At 53.0% G+C, this 14,151-nt stretch overlaps 2 protein-coding genes across 7 annotated transcripts in view; both read left to right on the top strand.

Annotated features, from left to right (window-relative positions):
* Positions 1-2,578: 2,578 nt before the first annotated feature.
* On the top strand, positions 2,579-10,924 carry Wbp2 (WW domain binding protein 2). 5 transcript variants are annotated; one of them, XM_021177499.2, is made up of 8 exons: positions 2,580-2,716; positions 5,596-5,704; positions 7,078-7,213; positions 8,141-8,233; positions 8,782-8,916; positions 9,118-9,240; positions 9,677-9,753; positions 9,899-10,924. In XM_021177499.2, exons 1-8 carry the CDS (start codon positions 2,658-2,660, stop codon positions 9,950-9,952), a joined length of 786 nt encoding a protein of 261 aa, XP_021033158.1. In that variant the 5' UTR covers positions 2,580-2,657; the 3' UTR covers positions 9,953-10,924. The 5 variants fall into 5 exon arrangements, with proteins under 5 accessions (XP_029339911.1, XP_021033158.1, XP_029339910.1 ...); XM_021177500.2 differs by lacking the exon at positions 2,580-2,716 and adding an exon at positions 5,189-5,393 and having other exon boundaries at positions 9,899-10,043; XM_021177501.2 differs by lacking the exon at positions 2,580-2,716 and adding an exon at positions 5,227-5,399 and having other exon boundaries at positions 9,899-10,043.
* A 154-nt stretch (positions 10,925-11,078) lies between these two features.
* Positions 11,079-14,151, top strand: part of Unc13d (unc-13 homolog D) — a 17,056-nt gene continuing 13,983 nt past the window's right edge. Inside the window, exons 1-7 of one of the 2 annotated variants that reach the window (XM_029483105.1) lie at positions 11,079-11,556; positions 11,840-12,052; positions 12,715-12,750; positions 12,957-13,064; positions 13,177-13,236; positions 13,331-13,397; positions 13,624-13,804. In XM_029483105.1, the coding sequence (XP_029338965.1) occupies positions 11,939-12,052; positions 12,715-12,750; positions 12,957-13,064; positions 13,177-13,236; positions 13,331-13,397; positions 13,624-13,804 (566 nt within the window). In that variant the 5' untranslated portion in view covers positions 11,079-11,556; positions 11,840-11,938. Of the gene's footprint in view, positions 11,557-11,762; positions 12,053-12,714; positions 12,751-12,956; positions 13,065-13,176; positions 13,237-13,330; positions 13,398-13,623; positions 13,805-14,151 lie in introns of those variants that run through there. The other variant, XM_021177470.2, reaches the window with a different exon arrangement.

The following is a 14,151-nucleotide window of genomic DNA, read 5'->3' as shown; positions in this document are numbered from 1 at the left end:
TCTGAGTTCAAGGCCAGCCTGGTCTACAGAGTGAGTTCCAGGACAGCCAGGGCTACACAGAGAAACCCTGTCTCAAAAAACAAAAACAAACAAACAAAAAACAAAAAAACAAAAACAAAAAAGAAAAAGTTGAGGGCTGGCTCAGCGGTTAAGAGCACTGACTGCTCTTCTGAAGGTCCTGAGTTCAAATCCTAACAACCACATGGTGGCTCACAACCATCTGTAATGGTATCCAATGCCCTCTTCTGGTGTGTCTGAAGACAGCTACAGTGTACTCATATAAAATAATAAATAAATAAATAAATAAATAAATAAATCCTTAAAAAAGAGGAAGCTGAGATAAAGCAAAGATACCTGTGTTTCCCTACCCGTAAATATTCCTATCTACAGAGAACAGAAGTGTTGACCAAGAAACACCAGTCTGGCCAGGCCAATCCAACAATTCGCTCAAGGAAGCAGGCTTTTGGCTTTATTGAATCAAGTGGTTGGAAACTGGCCCAAACAAGGCTGTTCATAAGTTGTCTGCCCAACATAACATTCAGGTTAAAAGGCAAAACCAGTGACTTCAGTGAGTCTCAACCACCAAGAGGTATTATCAGAGCCTAGAAACGTGTTCCCTCTCAGAGACTCGGGTCCTGAGATGAACTCTGCACCCGTCCTGTTAGCAACGCTCTGAGTGTCAGGAAAGACAGGAAAGATCCTCAGGTTCCAGGAAAGGATTTCCCTCTTTTTTTTCTTCTTTTTATTATTATTTGTGTGTGTGTGTGAATGTAGGTACCCAAAGAAGCCAGAACAAGATACCAGACTGCCTGGAGTGGAGTTACAGACCATTGTGAACACCTGATTCGGGTGTTGGGACTAAAGGCGTGTGCCACCAGATGTGGTCATGGATTTTCTTTTACTGTATTTGTTGTTGTTTTATCTTTGTGGGACAGAGTCGCTGGATGGTTTGGAATTGAATACACAAACAAGGAGCCAGGGCTCAAACCCCCAGCCGTCCTCTCACCTCTGATCCCTGATTGTGTCATTACACCCAGCTTGGACTATGCTCTTTAAAAAATGCTGGGCTGGCTAGGGCCATAGTCCAGCTTAGAACAGTGCTTTGTGTGACGTGCATGAATACTGGAGTCAACTGATCATCATTACTTTGTAAACCCAGGCTCGGTGGTACACACCTGTAATCTCAGGAATGGTGGAGCCAAGAGACATGAGTTACCCTCAGCTACATGGCCAGTAACTAGCCAACAATAGCTACAGAAGACCCTGTATAATAAACAAACAAACAAACAAACAAACTGATCCAGGTATGGTGGACCAGGAATTCAAGACCAGCCTCAGTTACAAAACAACTTGGAGGTGCTGATGGACAAGAGACTCTTTCTCAAAAACCAAACAAACAAAAATCTGTAGCCATTTGACTTTTATTAGTGTGCACCTAGAAAAACAAACAAACAAACAAACAACCCCAAAGCGAACAGAAGTGTCTCGTGCACTGTGAGTTAATGATGTACCCGCCATTTCCCAAAACTGTCTTACTCTGCAGCTGAGGCTGGTCTGGAAATCATTATGCAGCCCAAACTGGCCTCAAATCTGTGGCAATGCTCCAGGATGTAGGGCACCATGCTGTCTGCTTCAAACCAAACACTGGTGTCCTAAGGTTAAGGGTAGGTACACTAAGATGCCACCCAGAAACTGAAGAGCTCTCCCAACCCTCGACAGCCCTGCGAAAGATAAATCTCAGAGATGGAGTTTAAATTCACTACAGCGCAGTGGGGAGACACCCACTAGCAGAAACGAGTCAGTGGTATTTTCAAAGTCCTACCTGGCAGTTGGTCTTGTGCTTTGTCGGTCCATTCAATTATTCTAGGTCCTGTTTAAACCCTGCTGTTTAACTTCTGCAGCGGGATCCGCTAGATCAGAGCAGGAAGCAGCGCCATCGCGAGGCGGCAGGAGGCAGGTGTTGGGCGGGGAAGAGGGTGGGGAGCGGACCGCTCAGTCCCCAGAAGTTCACAGTCCGGGGTCTGGATCTGGGTCGATTAAAGTGGCGTTTTTTTTGTTTTTTGTTTTTGTTTTTTTTTTTCCGGGCTTTGCCAGTCTACTGTAGAAGGGACTGCATTTCGCACTGCTCTGTAAGTTTGCAATGAATACCCAAGTGTAAGCGCGAACTACTCATGACAGTTGCGGAAATGAAGACCGCTGGTTACGTGATATTTAAATGTACCATACACCAGATCATCAAATTTAAGTTACATTTCTTCGATTGAGTTTGCTTAACATGAGGAGGCTGGGATGAGAGAGGCGTACAAATGTTTAAGTAGTCTTGTAAATATAATCTCCAGCCTGGCCTATAGTATAAAAAAAAAGACTACAAATTCCAGAATGCACTCGTCACTAAACGCAGGGCGAGGCCGCAGTTGCGGGGCCACTGCCTGCTGGGAATTGTAGTTGGCTGCTTGTTTGTGATGCAGGTGCAACTTGGGGGAGGGAGAGCGGGAGTAAACTCTCCCCACGTGACAGTCCCGATCAGGTGGTTGGTCAGCCTGCGCGCAGGAACTATGATTGGCTGACTGTAATACGAACGACGCCACTAGAGGCGGGCCCAAAGACCAGCGCAAGCGCAGAGCCTTGCGAGTCTCGGGACCCCGGTGGGAGAGACTATGGCGCTCAACAAGAATCACTCAGAGGGCGGCGGAGTGATCGTCAACAACACTGAGAGGTGAAAACACGGCGGAAGGATCCTGGAGACTTGAAGGGCGGGTGTCGGCCACTGTGTGTGGTGGGCGGTGGGATATGGTGGGGAAGGAAATTGATGGAGCGCTGCGGGGGTGGGGGGGAGAAAGGGGTGGTAACGGCCGGAGGCGGGGCTGGAGGGAGTGGGTGGGTCGTGGGGGAGGGCCGGAGTGCTGATCAGCTGGGGCGATGGGTGGGGGTGGGGCCGGAGAATGGTGTCAGGGTTTGTTTGGGAAGCCGAGTGAGGCCCACGGTTGATTTCTTGAACCTCTTCCCAAACGAAGTCTTAAAACATAGTTGCTGTTTATTAGGCGTTCACTACGTCTTTACTACGCTGCGTCAGCTCTACCTTAGGTAATACATAATCTTGTGCCGCAGAAACTATTAGACACATTTTACGGGTAGGGCAAGTGACGCCTAGTGAGGTGAAAATAATTTAGACCATTGTGCTGTGACTAACAGATGGGAATTGAAGGAAGGTAACTTGGCCCCAAAGTCAATAGGCTTAACTACTCCTGTACATTTTTCTCGTATATTCCAGGAACTTCTCAGGTTCCAAAAGAACCTGAGGCCCTAGAGGTGGTGGAACTAAATGTCTGTCAGCTGCTTAACCCGGTGACCCTTATAAAGGCTTGTCTCTTGCCTGGTTCTCTTGAATTCTTAATGGCCTGTGTCAGTTCCCCGAACAGAGGTCTCCCAACTTCAAGATTCTTTTTTTCTCTCCCCTCCCTTGAACTGCTGGGCTTCTCCGTTCCTCTTTTTTCTTGTTCCTTGAAAATCCGACTCTCCTGACTTGCACTATCCGGGCTTGGATTAACTTGAGAGCCAAGAGAGACATGATGGAAGTCAGAGCCCACACCCAGTGTAGACAGGCACCCGTCTTGGGACTTGTCACCTGGGAAGCTGACTCAGAGGAGAAGGTGGCAGTGACACGGCCAGGTTCTGCTGACCTTGTGTGCGTAGGGCTTGGGAAGGGGCTGGCCAGCACATGTGTTTGGTGACCACTTCTTTAATCTGAGCTGCCCCTCTTTTATTGCACCAAGAAAGGATATTTGGGACAGGAGGAGACAGCTGAATGGAACCATACGAACTCAAACCTTTTTATCTTGTAATCTGAGAAACCTTACATTGTTTTCTGGTATACTTTGTCCAGTTCTTTGGCTGAGCCAAGTTCTCTGATGCCATTTAATGACTGTCCCCACTTCTACCAGTCTCTCTGGTTTTTTGAGGTATGGTTTCATTCCTGTAGCCCAGGTTGGCCTTGAATTTGAGGCAGTCTTCCTATCTCAGGCTTTTAAGTGCAAGGAATTCACCAGGGCTATTTAGTTTCATTATTTGGGAGTGATTCCTTTTTGTTTGTTTTTCCAAGACAGTGTTTCTTTGTGTAATAGAGCCCTGGCTGTCCAGGACTCAGTAGGTAGTCCAGGCTGGCCTTGAACTTACAGAGATTCACCTACCTCTGCCTCCTGAGTGCTGGGGTTAAAGGCATGTGCTACCATACTGGGAATTTTTTGTCTCTTAAACTGAGTCTTACCCTATCTACCCTCCTGGGCCTCAGCATCTGGTTCATAGCTCATTGCTACCAGTAGGGTTCTAAGGAATAACTTCAGCCACACTTCTGAAACAAATGTGTCAGCAATAATTAAAATTTAAGTATGACACTCAAACTTTGGAATTTAAACTTGTAAACATTAATCTTTAATTCACAAACCACTGATAGAGATAAGAGCTGTGAACTTACCTGGAGGTGGTGGCGCACGCCTTTGGTCCCAGCATTCAAGAGGCAAGGCAGGCAGATCTCTGTGCGTTCAAGGCCAGTTTGGTCTACAGAGTGAGTTCCAGGACAGCCAGAGCTACACAGAGAAACCCTGTCTCCAAAAGAAAAGTTGTGAACTCTTCCCAGAGAATTGAGTACATACACACACGAAGACACACACACACTTGCGCCCCTATCTCAAGGGCTTTATGTGCAGAAGTTTTCTACCGCTGCAGCTAGAGAAGCTTGGATTAGGGGCTGGAGAGCTGGTTTAGCAGTTAGAAATACTTCCTGTTCCCCCAGAGAACCCAGGTTTAGTTCCCAGCATCCATATGGAACAGCTCACAACCACATGTAACTCCAGCATCAGGGGGTCCAATGCAAATATAGAATCATGTCTTTTACATACATACATACATACATTTATTTATTTATTTATTGATGCTGGGGATGAGCCTGGAGCCATTTACATATTAGGCTTGTATTTATTTGTTTGTTTTGTTTTGAGACCATTTTTCTGTGTAGCTTTGGCTATCCTGGGACTCACTCTATAGACCAGACTGCCCTTGAACTCACAGATCCACGTACCACTGCCTCCTTGGGTGCAGAGATTAAAGTTGGGCCACCACAACCCGGCATAGATTAGCTTTTACAAACACTGACAAAAGAGCTCTGGCTGGGACTGAGTTGGTGGAGTGCCCTCATAGCCAGCACACGCCCAAGGCTCCGCCCTAGCACCTCAGGAGACCAGCAGCTTGGGAGGTGGAAGCAGGAGGGAACTTAGCAAGCTTTGACCAGCCTGAGCTATAAGAAACCCTGCCCCCAAAACACCCCCAGGCAGAACCCCACTCACAGGACTTGAGAGCGCACTAAAGTGTAAACGCAGGGATGTGATGCAGCCGCAGAGGTGAAGGTGGCTGTCTTCCTGATCACGTGGGGCTATAGACATAGAATGGGGGAGATTCATAGACTGGGCTTGTTCCTCTCCATTGGGCTGTGTTGATGGTTTCGTCATAGCTCCCGTGGACACACTCTTCTGAGTGACTCTGTCCCGTCTAGAATAACTGACAGCATGTCATCTGGCCACTGTATTTTTGTTTTCTTCACAGCATCCTAATGTCCTATGATCATGTGGAGCTTACCTTCAACGACATGAAGAATGTGCCAGAGGCCTTCAAAGGGACCAAGAAAGGCACCGTCTACCTTACTCCGTACCGGGTAAGTTGTACAGCAGGACAGTTGGGCTAGAGGCTCTGTGCTTTCAGAGGGTCATGTGCGTGTCTGCTTCAGTCTTGTGACACCAGTGGCCTCTGAACCCTGGGGACTGTTTGCGCCTTGCTCGGCCTGTTTTTCTGTCACATGATCCTCAATTCTAGAAGCATACTGACCCTTTGTGCCGCTCTCCTGACTTGGGCCGTGCAAATTCCACAAAACTCTCTCTGAGGTAGGATGTAGCTGCCGGGATGACTTGCCTAGAGTAGCCCTTGCGACTCCTGTGCACGGCCAGAGTGATGAATGTCGCACACAGAATATGGTAGCAGGGCCGCAACCTCCAGGCTGGGCAGAGAGCCCAGCAGAACCCTGCAGAGTGAGAGGTGCCAGGCTGCAGAGTCTGCCTGGTCTGAGGGAAACCCGTGTGGGCTCTGAGTAATAAAAGCAAGTACATAGGAAAGGGGCCCTGCCTGTGGGAACTTAGGAAAGGAGTGCCACATGTGGTTGTGTCATCTCCCCCTCCCCCGCCCCCAGGGGAGATGTGATGAGCACATGGGCACGTTTTCATGATGACACCTCCCACAACATGCTCACCTCTGGGGGCTGATGTTCACGTCGTGTCGTCTGGTGGTTTGGAAACCCAGGGGTTGACTCACAAAGTAGAAGGAGAGAACTGACCTCTGACCTCCATGTGTGCACTGTGGCATGTGCACACCCACCCACACAAATACAACATCAATAAATGAAATTAAGAAAATAGAAGCCGGGCATGGTGGCGCACACCTTTAATCACAGCACTCAGGAGGCAGAGGCAGGCAGATTTCTGTTCGAGGCCAGCCTGGTCTACAAAGTGAGTTCCAGGACAGCCAGGGCTACACAGAGAAACCCTGTCTCGGAAAAACAAAAAAACAAAAACAAAAAAGAAAAAGAAAATAGGAAACCGAGGGCTTTTCCGGGTATGGGACAGGAAAGTGATGTGGCTGTCAGGCAAAGTGTGACCTACAGGAAGTCACAAGGATGCTGTGTATGGGCACAGGCTGTGCCTCCTGCCCCCAGGAGCCTCCACCTGCTCTGCCCTGCACCTAGCACCTAGCACAGAAGGCTCCTATGTGCACCGAGTCTGGCAGCCTGTGTCTGGAGGCACAGCAGTGTGTCCCCACTCATTCTGCGGCCTGCAGGTTCCTCCTGTGCACACCTGAGTCTGGCTTCTCCTGGGATGTTTGTTTCCAGCACTTGGGAGGAGCCACGTGGCTGCCAGGAGTGGACTATGCTATCTACTCTGTCACTAGGAAGAGACCGAGCACACAGAAAGTGGCAGGTGTGAGTGACTGAGCTGGCTGTGGTTCTGGCTCTGATGGCCTGGTTTTCTCTCTCCACAGGTCATCTTTCTGTCTAAGGGGAAGGACGCCATGCAGTCCTTCATGATGCCCTTTTACCTGATGAAGGACTGTGAGATTAAGCAGCCGGTGTTCGGTGCGAACTTCATTAAGGGAATAGTGAAGGCTGAAGCAGGAGGTGGGTGACAAGCTCAGCCTCTCTGGCTGCCACCTGGAAACGCCCTTTTTACATCCCTTGTCCAAGCCTCACTTCCTAGCTGAGATTATTTTTTTTTAAGGTTTATTTATTTTACGTGAGTACGCTGTAGCTGTCTTCAGACACTCCAGAAGAAGGCACCAGATCTCATTACAGATGGTTGTGAGCTGGGAATTGAACTCAGGACCTCTGGAAGAACAGACAGTGCTCTTAGCCACTGAGCCATCTCTCTAGCCCCCTAGTGTGAATTAACTTCTGATACCCAGGCTAATGGCTAAGCAGCGCTTGGGGACCTTGGTTACCAAGAGCTGGGAAGTGCTGGGTTAAATCAGCCTTTTGCTCAGAAAGTGAGCAACAGAACTAGATGTGCTAATTTTTACTCGGGGAGGACCCAGGTTTTAGGTTTGGGAAGGAGTTGTGTCTTGTTCCTAGGAAAGGTAGGGAAAGGCAGCTGCTCCAGCAGAGGCTGCCAGGGCCTGCTTTGTGGCTGACTCCCAGACTCCAGGGGGTTCTGTGTGAGCCTCCCTCTGGGCTTGAGGGGCCATGTTTTGTCTTGAGGCCCCTTACCAGGAGAGTTCTACACTGGACCTCGATGCCAGTTACCAGGAGATGCCAGCTGCCACGTGCTTTGTGCTTTGTTAGAGACCTCCCCACCTCCCTCTTGCTGCTGGCTGTCCAGGCAACTCTATAGCCTTTGTGCTGGGTGGGTACTTGGCTGGGGGTGGGGAAAGTCCTGCTGAGAGGATAAGACACCCCGCCCCCCAAGCAGGAGCTGGGCCAGTCTACAGCACAGGGCCCACCCTTGCCCACAGGCCTCCTTAGTGTTCATCGGTGGCCAGAAGAGGACAAGCTATCTGTCTGCACTGAACCTGTTTCCCTCTCACTATTGACTGTCCTTGTCCTTCTCAGGTGGCTGGGAAGGCTCCGCCTCCTACAAGCTGACCTTCACAGCAGGGGGCGCCATTGAGTTTGGGCAGAGGATGCTCCAGGTGGCATCTCAAGGTATCCAAGCCCTTAAAAACTAAGGACACATCAGACATGTGGGTTTTTTGTTTGTCCTTTTATTTTGTATCGTTCACACTAGGAGGTAACTCTCTGGGCCAGCTGACAGGACTGGGAAGTTGGGGGAAGAAACCTGTAATTCTCCTCTGAGGGCTTCCCTGCCCAGAGCAGGCAGACAACATTTTAGCAGAAATGTTTGGACTGAAAAACAAACAAAAAACCCAGCTCCTGAACTACCATCCAGTAGCCATTGTCAATCACCCAGTGCTGGACTCAGCATCCCTCCCCTCTTGTTCCTTCCCCTTCCCCCCTCATTCCTCACCCCTTCCCCAACACATCTCTCCCTCCACTTTCCTCACACCTGGCCTTGACCCCACCATGTTGCCTTTTGTCCTTTTTCCCATCCTCCCCTCACCACATGGTGACCTAGGCAGACCCCTTGGGGTGGGCAGTGGAATGGTGGTAGGGCACATCTGTGGGCACAGTCCTGGGACCCATCAGTCCCTGGGGCAGGTGACACTCATGTCTCTCTCCCCTTGTACTTATAGCCTCCAGAGGTGAAGTCCCCAATGGAGCCTATGGGTACCCTTACATGCCCAGCGGGGCCTATGTCTTTCCCCCGCCAGTCGCCAATGGAATGTACCCCTGCCCTCCTGGCTATCCCTATCCACCACCCCCACCCGGTGAGTGTGTCCTCTGCTGCCCAGACTCAGACCCCACCCACCCACCCACCCACTAGCCACACCTTCAGGCTGCAGCGGGGAAACACACCTAACAGACCTGGAGAGTTTAGAGGGCATCCCAAGACTAGTTAGGGCATCCCAGGTGTAGCCCTATGAAACCAAGGGGCTGCTCACTGTCTCTGTCGCTCTCTTCCCAAGCAGAGTTCTATCCAGGACCTCCCATGATGGATGGGGCCATGGGCTATGTACAGCCCCCACCACCACCCTATCCTGGGCCCATGGAGCCTCCGGTCAGTGGCCCCAGTGCCCCCGCTACTCCTGCAGGTGAGGCCTCTCAGCTGCCAGCAGTCCTTCAGGACCAGCCCTCTCCTCCCCAAGGGCTTGCAGAGAACTCCCAACAATGGCTGGAGACTACTGACGGTCAAATGATGAAGGGCCTCTGGGTCACAGACCACCCAAAGGCACCAGCACAGTGGTAGCCTGGTGGTAAAGAGCTATATCCAAGGGCTGGGTGTGGTTCAGTGTGCACTTGCTTGAGTGGGCTGGGCCTGGGCTCTATCCCAGGTGCCACAGAACACTAATCCAAAGGTACGGTGAGATGAGGACTCTGTGGCTTCTTGGCTTGTGGTGACCTTTTTGGAGTCAGAAGATCACCTCTGTAACTCAGTGTTCTCGCCTACAAATGGGCCTAGGAGCTTGGGTGAGGGCGGAGGAGGGGCTCACCGCTTGCTGCTGTCTCCCCATGTGTTTGCTTTAACAGCCGAGGCCAAGGCTGCAGAAGCCGCTGCCAGCGCCTATTACAACCCAGGCAACCCACACAATGTCTACATGCCCGCGGTGAGTTGGCAGGGGACCGCCTTCATGCCCGTGGTGAGTTGGCGGGGACCGCCTTCTCAGTCACGCAGCCTGGGAGCTGGCGTTGGGAGCCAGCACAGCTAGTCCTGTGATGTCTCATGTGAACTTTGTTTTTTTTTTTCTCTAGAGCCAGCCTCCGCCACCACCCTACTACCCCCCAGAAGACAAGAAGACCCAGTAGACCCTGCCCACTTCCCGCCTCTTACCGAGAGACCCCTTCCTGGGCCTCCCGTGGGGCTGCATCTGGGATTCCAGGAGGCCAGGGAGGGCCCTGTTCTTCCCCAGGCCTGAGTATAAAGTTAGCAGGAGCTAGCCCTGATAGAAAGGTGGAACTCCTGGCCTCTGAGAGGCACGTCCCAGCTTCTCGCCCTAGCTCAGCTCACAGCGCTCTTCTTCCCAGCTTCCCTTTCACCATCTCTGGAGCTTGCAGGAGCACGGGGTGACCCTTGTTCCTCATGATAGTAGCCCCACACATACAGAGGGACTCTCTGGCCACTCCTCACTGCTGCCCAGCCCCTTCAGCCTGGTGACCATTGTTCTTCATCTCTTGGGCTCCTAAGACCAGCCATGCGTCTCCCCAACAGGCCCTGCCAAGCCGTGTTCACATTCCTTACCCCTGGTGTGCGCCTGGCTCTGGAAGGCCACTGTCCCAGCAGACTGTCAATCCACAGTCACACTTACCCGGCCACCTTGTTCTTTGTGGGAGCTTCCAGGGATTTTGCTGGGCGCTTCCAGTGGCTGGCATCAGAGGCAAAGCCACCGTGTTACAGAGGAAGCCCCTCTGCCCCTATGCTACTGTTTCTGGGAATTATTCACCTCCTCTCCTCTCCCCTTTACAGGGGGCTGCTCTGCAGGAGGGATAGAGAATGCATGTCTGTCCCGCCAGGCCCTTTGATCTGGGACTGAGGCCCTCCAACTATGTGACCTCTAACCTGCAGTCCGCCCCTCTGTAAGCTTCACGCCCCCTGGATGCACTAAGAATTGCTCTTGTTCCTTCCTGGTCCAGACACAAAATGAGGAGATGGTTATTTAAAGAGAATTCCTATTTATTTGACACAAAATGTCCAGTTAATATATTAATGTGAAATAAACCCTGTTTGCACCTTGATTTGTTTGCTACAACTGTGAAATAGTAAAAAACGAAGTGACTGGACCTTCTCTGACTCTTGTGTGGCGACCAGGGTGAGGTCTTCCGGAGGAGGGGCTGCTGGGGGCGGGGCTAGAAGGCCGGTTTCCGTCTCAGTGCGAGTGGTTGGTTCTCAGCCTTCCTACAGAGCCCCCACGCTCCTGCACCTGCCTGGGATGGTGTCTGTGCCACCCACTGCCAGCCCAGCGGGAGCCAGGACGAGGCTTGTGTCCCATCTGCTCCTCCCGCTCCCCTCCTGAGCATAGGCGTGCCAGGACTTCTACGAGGGAGAGTCGCTGGGCTGGCTACCACAGTGTGTGCCTTCATGCCACCTTACCCAGGAAAGAAGACGGTGGATTATAGCAAAGTCCTTAAGCCGGACCTGCACCCCACTCACAGTGAGCCAGAGAGCTGTGGGAGATCCCAGATCAAAATGCTCCCACGCACAGAGACTGCTCCGAGGCCTCATCGCCTCTCCCTTCTCCCCATCTCTGGCTAACACAAAGTAGTTCTGTCCCTTGCCTGGAATGTCACCTGTGGGGTGGAGCAGGCTGAGCAATTGGCTGAGGAACGCCTCTTGCCTCTAGCCTCTCTGGAGCCACCGCCCTGAGCCTGCCCCACCCTGCCCCAGATCTGGGGCCCATTCGGAAAACCTTAGGGTGAGAACACCACAGGTCTCCGGTGGGCGAGTGGGTTCCCCGGCCCAGGCATAGTTGAAGCAGGCAACGGCCTTAGCCTGGCCTTATCCGTTGCCAGGAGCTCTGGACTCTCCCCAGAGCCTCTGTGGGACGGTGGGTGGGGCTTGCCTGCCCACTGCGCCCACTTTCTCCTGGCTGAGGAAGATCTGGCGGGGATGAAGGCTGAAGGGTGTTGCTGGGAGCCTGGAGAAGGCCCCACCAAGGCAGTGACACCCTGACCCTTCCATTCCTCCACCCTCCCCAGCAGAGTGTAGCCCGGGGCCCTTTGCATCACCCTGCGGCTTCCTTGTTTCCACCCGGCCGCAGCCAGGGGGTGGCAGAGTGAAGGGCAGAGCCAACCACCATGGCGACACACCTCTCCCACCCCCAGCGGCGTCCACTCTTGCGCCAGGCCATCAAGATAAGGCGCCGCAGGGTCAGAGACCTGCAGGATCCACCACCCCAAGCCACCCGGGAGGTAGGAGTGACTGCAGGAAGGGGCAAGAGCCAGCCCGGGGGTGCTCAGTAGTAGTGGGGCTTCGATGTGGGAGGCAGGCCCCCACCCGCTTGCCCTCTATGGCCCTGGGCGTACTCGTGGGTGGGCAGAGGGGTCCACCAAGTTTCCGCAGAGCCATGGTGGGTTTCTCCAGTCCCTTCTTTTTGGTGGGCTTGTACCCCAGGCCCACCCCGTTCCTATAGCTTTGAAGGTTCCAGCCCCACGAAACAGTTATCTCCAATGACAGTGGGCTACCTGGGGGCCCCCTCTGAGCTAGCAAAGACATGCCTGCCATCTCCCCCAACTCACCCACTTCTGCTGCTAGGCCTCACTTCCGCTGCTGGGGTGAGGAGCTGGTGGCCTTCTGATAAGCACTGCTGTTTCCTCTGGGGAAGGAGAGGGGGGCAGGTGCTAAACAGCCCACAGCTGGGCCCCTGAACGCTCATGGACCTCAGGCATGGCGGGCCAGGGCATGGGCAAGATGGGCCAGGGGTCGGCCCTTCAGGGAGCCTTATGTTGGAAAAGGTGAGGGACATGGTGGGCCCAGAGGCCGAGGTGCTGGGGTTCCACTGTCTTAGGCATGGCCCTTCCTGCCTGGCTGGAGAGGCCTCCAGGGACGCCGTGTCTTTCTGCCTTGCTCCTAGGTCCACGTTCAGTCCCACCATTTCTCCCCAGAGGAGGTAAGAGGAGGTGCTGGGAGAGTGTGGGGGATGATGGAGGAGGCCCCTCAGCCCCCCAGAGTCTGAGGATGCAGCAGCCTGGTAGAGATCACGCTGTGTTTCAACCTTCCCTGGACATCTGTCGCTTTGTCCCTTTTCCTGGGCTGGAGGTGTGGGTCTTGGGGAGGGCTTCTGGGTGATGATGAGGTGACCCTGCTGTGTCTCAGCGGGACCTGCTGTATGAGGAAGCCCTCTATACTGTCCTGCACCGCCTGGGTCAGCCAGAGCCCAACCATGTGAAGGAGGACTCAGAACTGCTGAGCTATCTGCAGAAGGTAAACCCAGCCTCCACCCGCACCCATCCTCCTAGGATGAGCCAAGGCTCGGCCCTCCCTCCCCACCACCTTGTGTCCCCTCCCCAGCCTCCCACACCTCTGCCCCCTTCAGGCTTTCCAGGTGCAGCCTGAGGAGCACCAGCAGATGCTGCGGCGAGTCAGGGAGCTCGAGGTAAACTGGTCCCGGGCACGCTGGGCGAGGAAGGGGCGCGGGAAGAAACCTGGTCGCCTCAGGAACTCAGGCAGCCCCCCTCCTATCCCTACAGAAGCCAGTATTTTGCCTGAAGGCCACAGTGAAACAGGCCAAGGGTATTCTGGGCAAAGATGTCAGCGGTGAGTGCGATTGAGGTCGAGGCATCCCCGTAAACCTCTCCCCATCATAGTCTGGCCTTGAGCTCTTCCAAAGATTCCCCCAGCTGCTAGCCTCTTGCATGTAGACGCTGAGTCTCCAGGGACCTTATCCAGATGTCTCGGGAGGAGGCTGGGCCCCAGTGGAGCTGATGGGAATTCAAGGGGAGCTGGCTGGCACCCTGGAGTCTTGTCTCTCACACCTTCCTAGGGTTCAGCGACCCCTACTGCCTGCTGGGCATCGAGCAGAAGGTTGGTGTAGCAGAGGGCAGCCCTGTGTCCCGACGTCGGCAGAAGGCAGTGGTGAAACACACCATCCCTGAAGAGGAGACCCATCGCACCCAAGTCAAGAGCCAGACACTTAATCCCGTCTGGGACGAGACCTTTATCTTGTATGTGGTCCTGTTCCAGCCACCCTCTATTTCCTGTTCCCATCTCTCTCTGGCACCTCAGGGTATAAGGTTTTTCTAGATAAGAGGATCAGAGATCTTCCTGGATCAAGAGACACAGTTTAGCCCTTGGTTCTCAGGAGGAGCCAGACGGAGGTTCATCCCCATAGGACAGACCCATGATGTAAATGCCAGTCATACATCTGCATGATATAGTGCCTCATACCTGTTTTTTTTTTGTTGTTTGTTTGTTTTTTTCGAGACAGGGTTTCTCTGTGTAGCCCTGGCTGTCCTGGCACTCACTTTGTAGACCAGGCTGGCCTCGAACTCAGAAATCCGCCTGCCTCTGC

The sequence above is a fragment of the Mus caroli genome, chromosome 11, assembly GCF_900094665.2.
Source record: "Mus caroli chromosome 11, CAROLI_EIJ_v1.1, whole genome shotgun sequence".
Lineage (NCBI taxonomy): Eukaryota > Metazoa > Chordata > Mammalia > Rodentia > Muridae > Mus > Mus caroli.
This window is presented reverse-complemented; position numbering and strand designations above follow the sequence as displayed.

Coding starts and splice junctions, on each gene's coding strand:
- Wbp2 (XM_021177499.2), top strand. CDS start 2,658: ATGGCGCTCAACAAGAATCACTCAGAGGGCGGCGGAGTGATCGTCAAC. Junction 2,717..5,595: donor ATCGTCAACAACACTGAGAG/GTGAAAACACGG, acceptor TTTTCTTCACAG/CATCCTAATGTCCTATGATC. Junction 9,754..9,898: donor ACAATGTCTACATGCCCGCG/GTGAGTTGGCAG, acceptor TTTTTTCTCTAG/AGCCAGCCTCCGCCACCACC.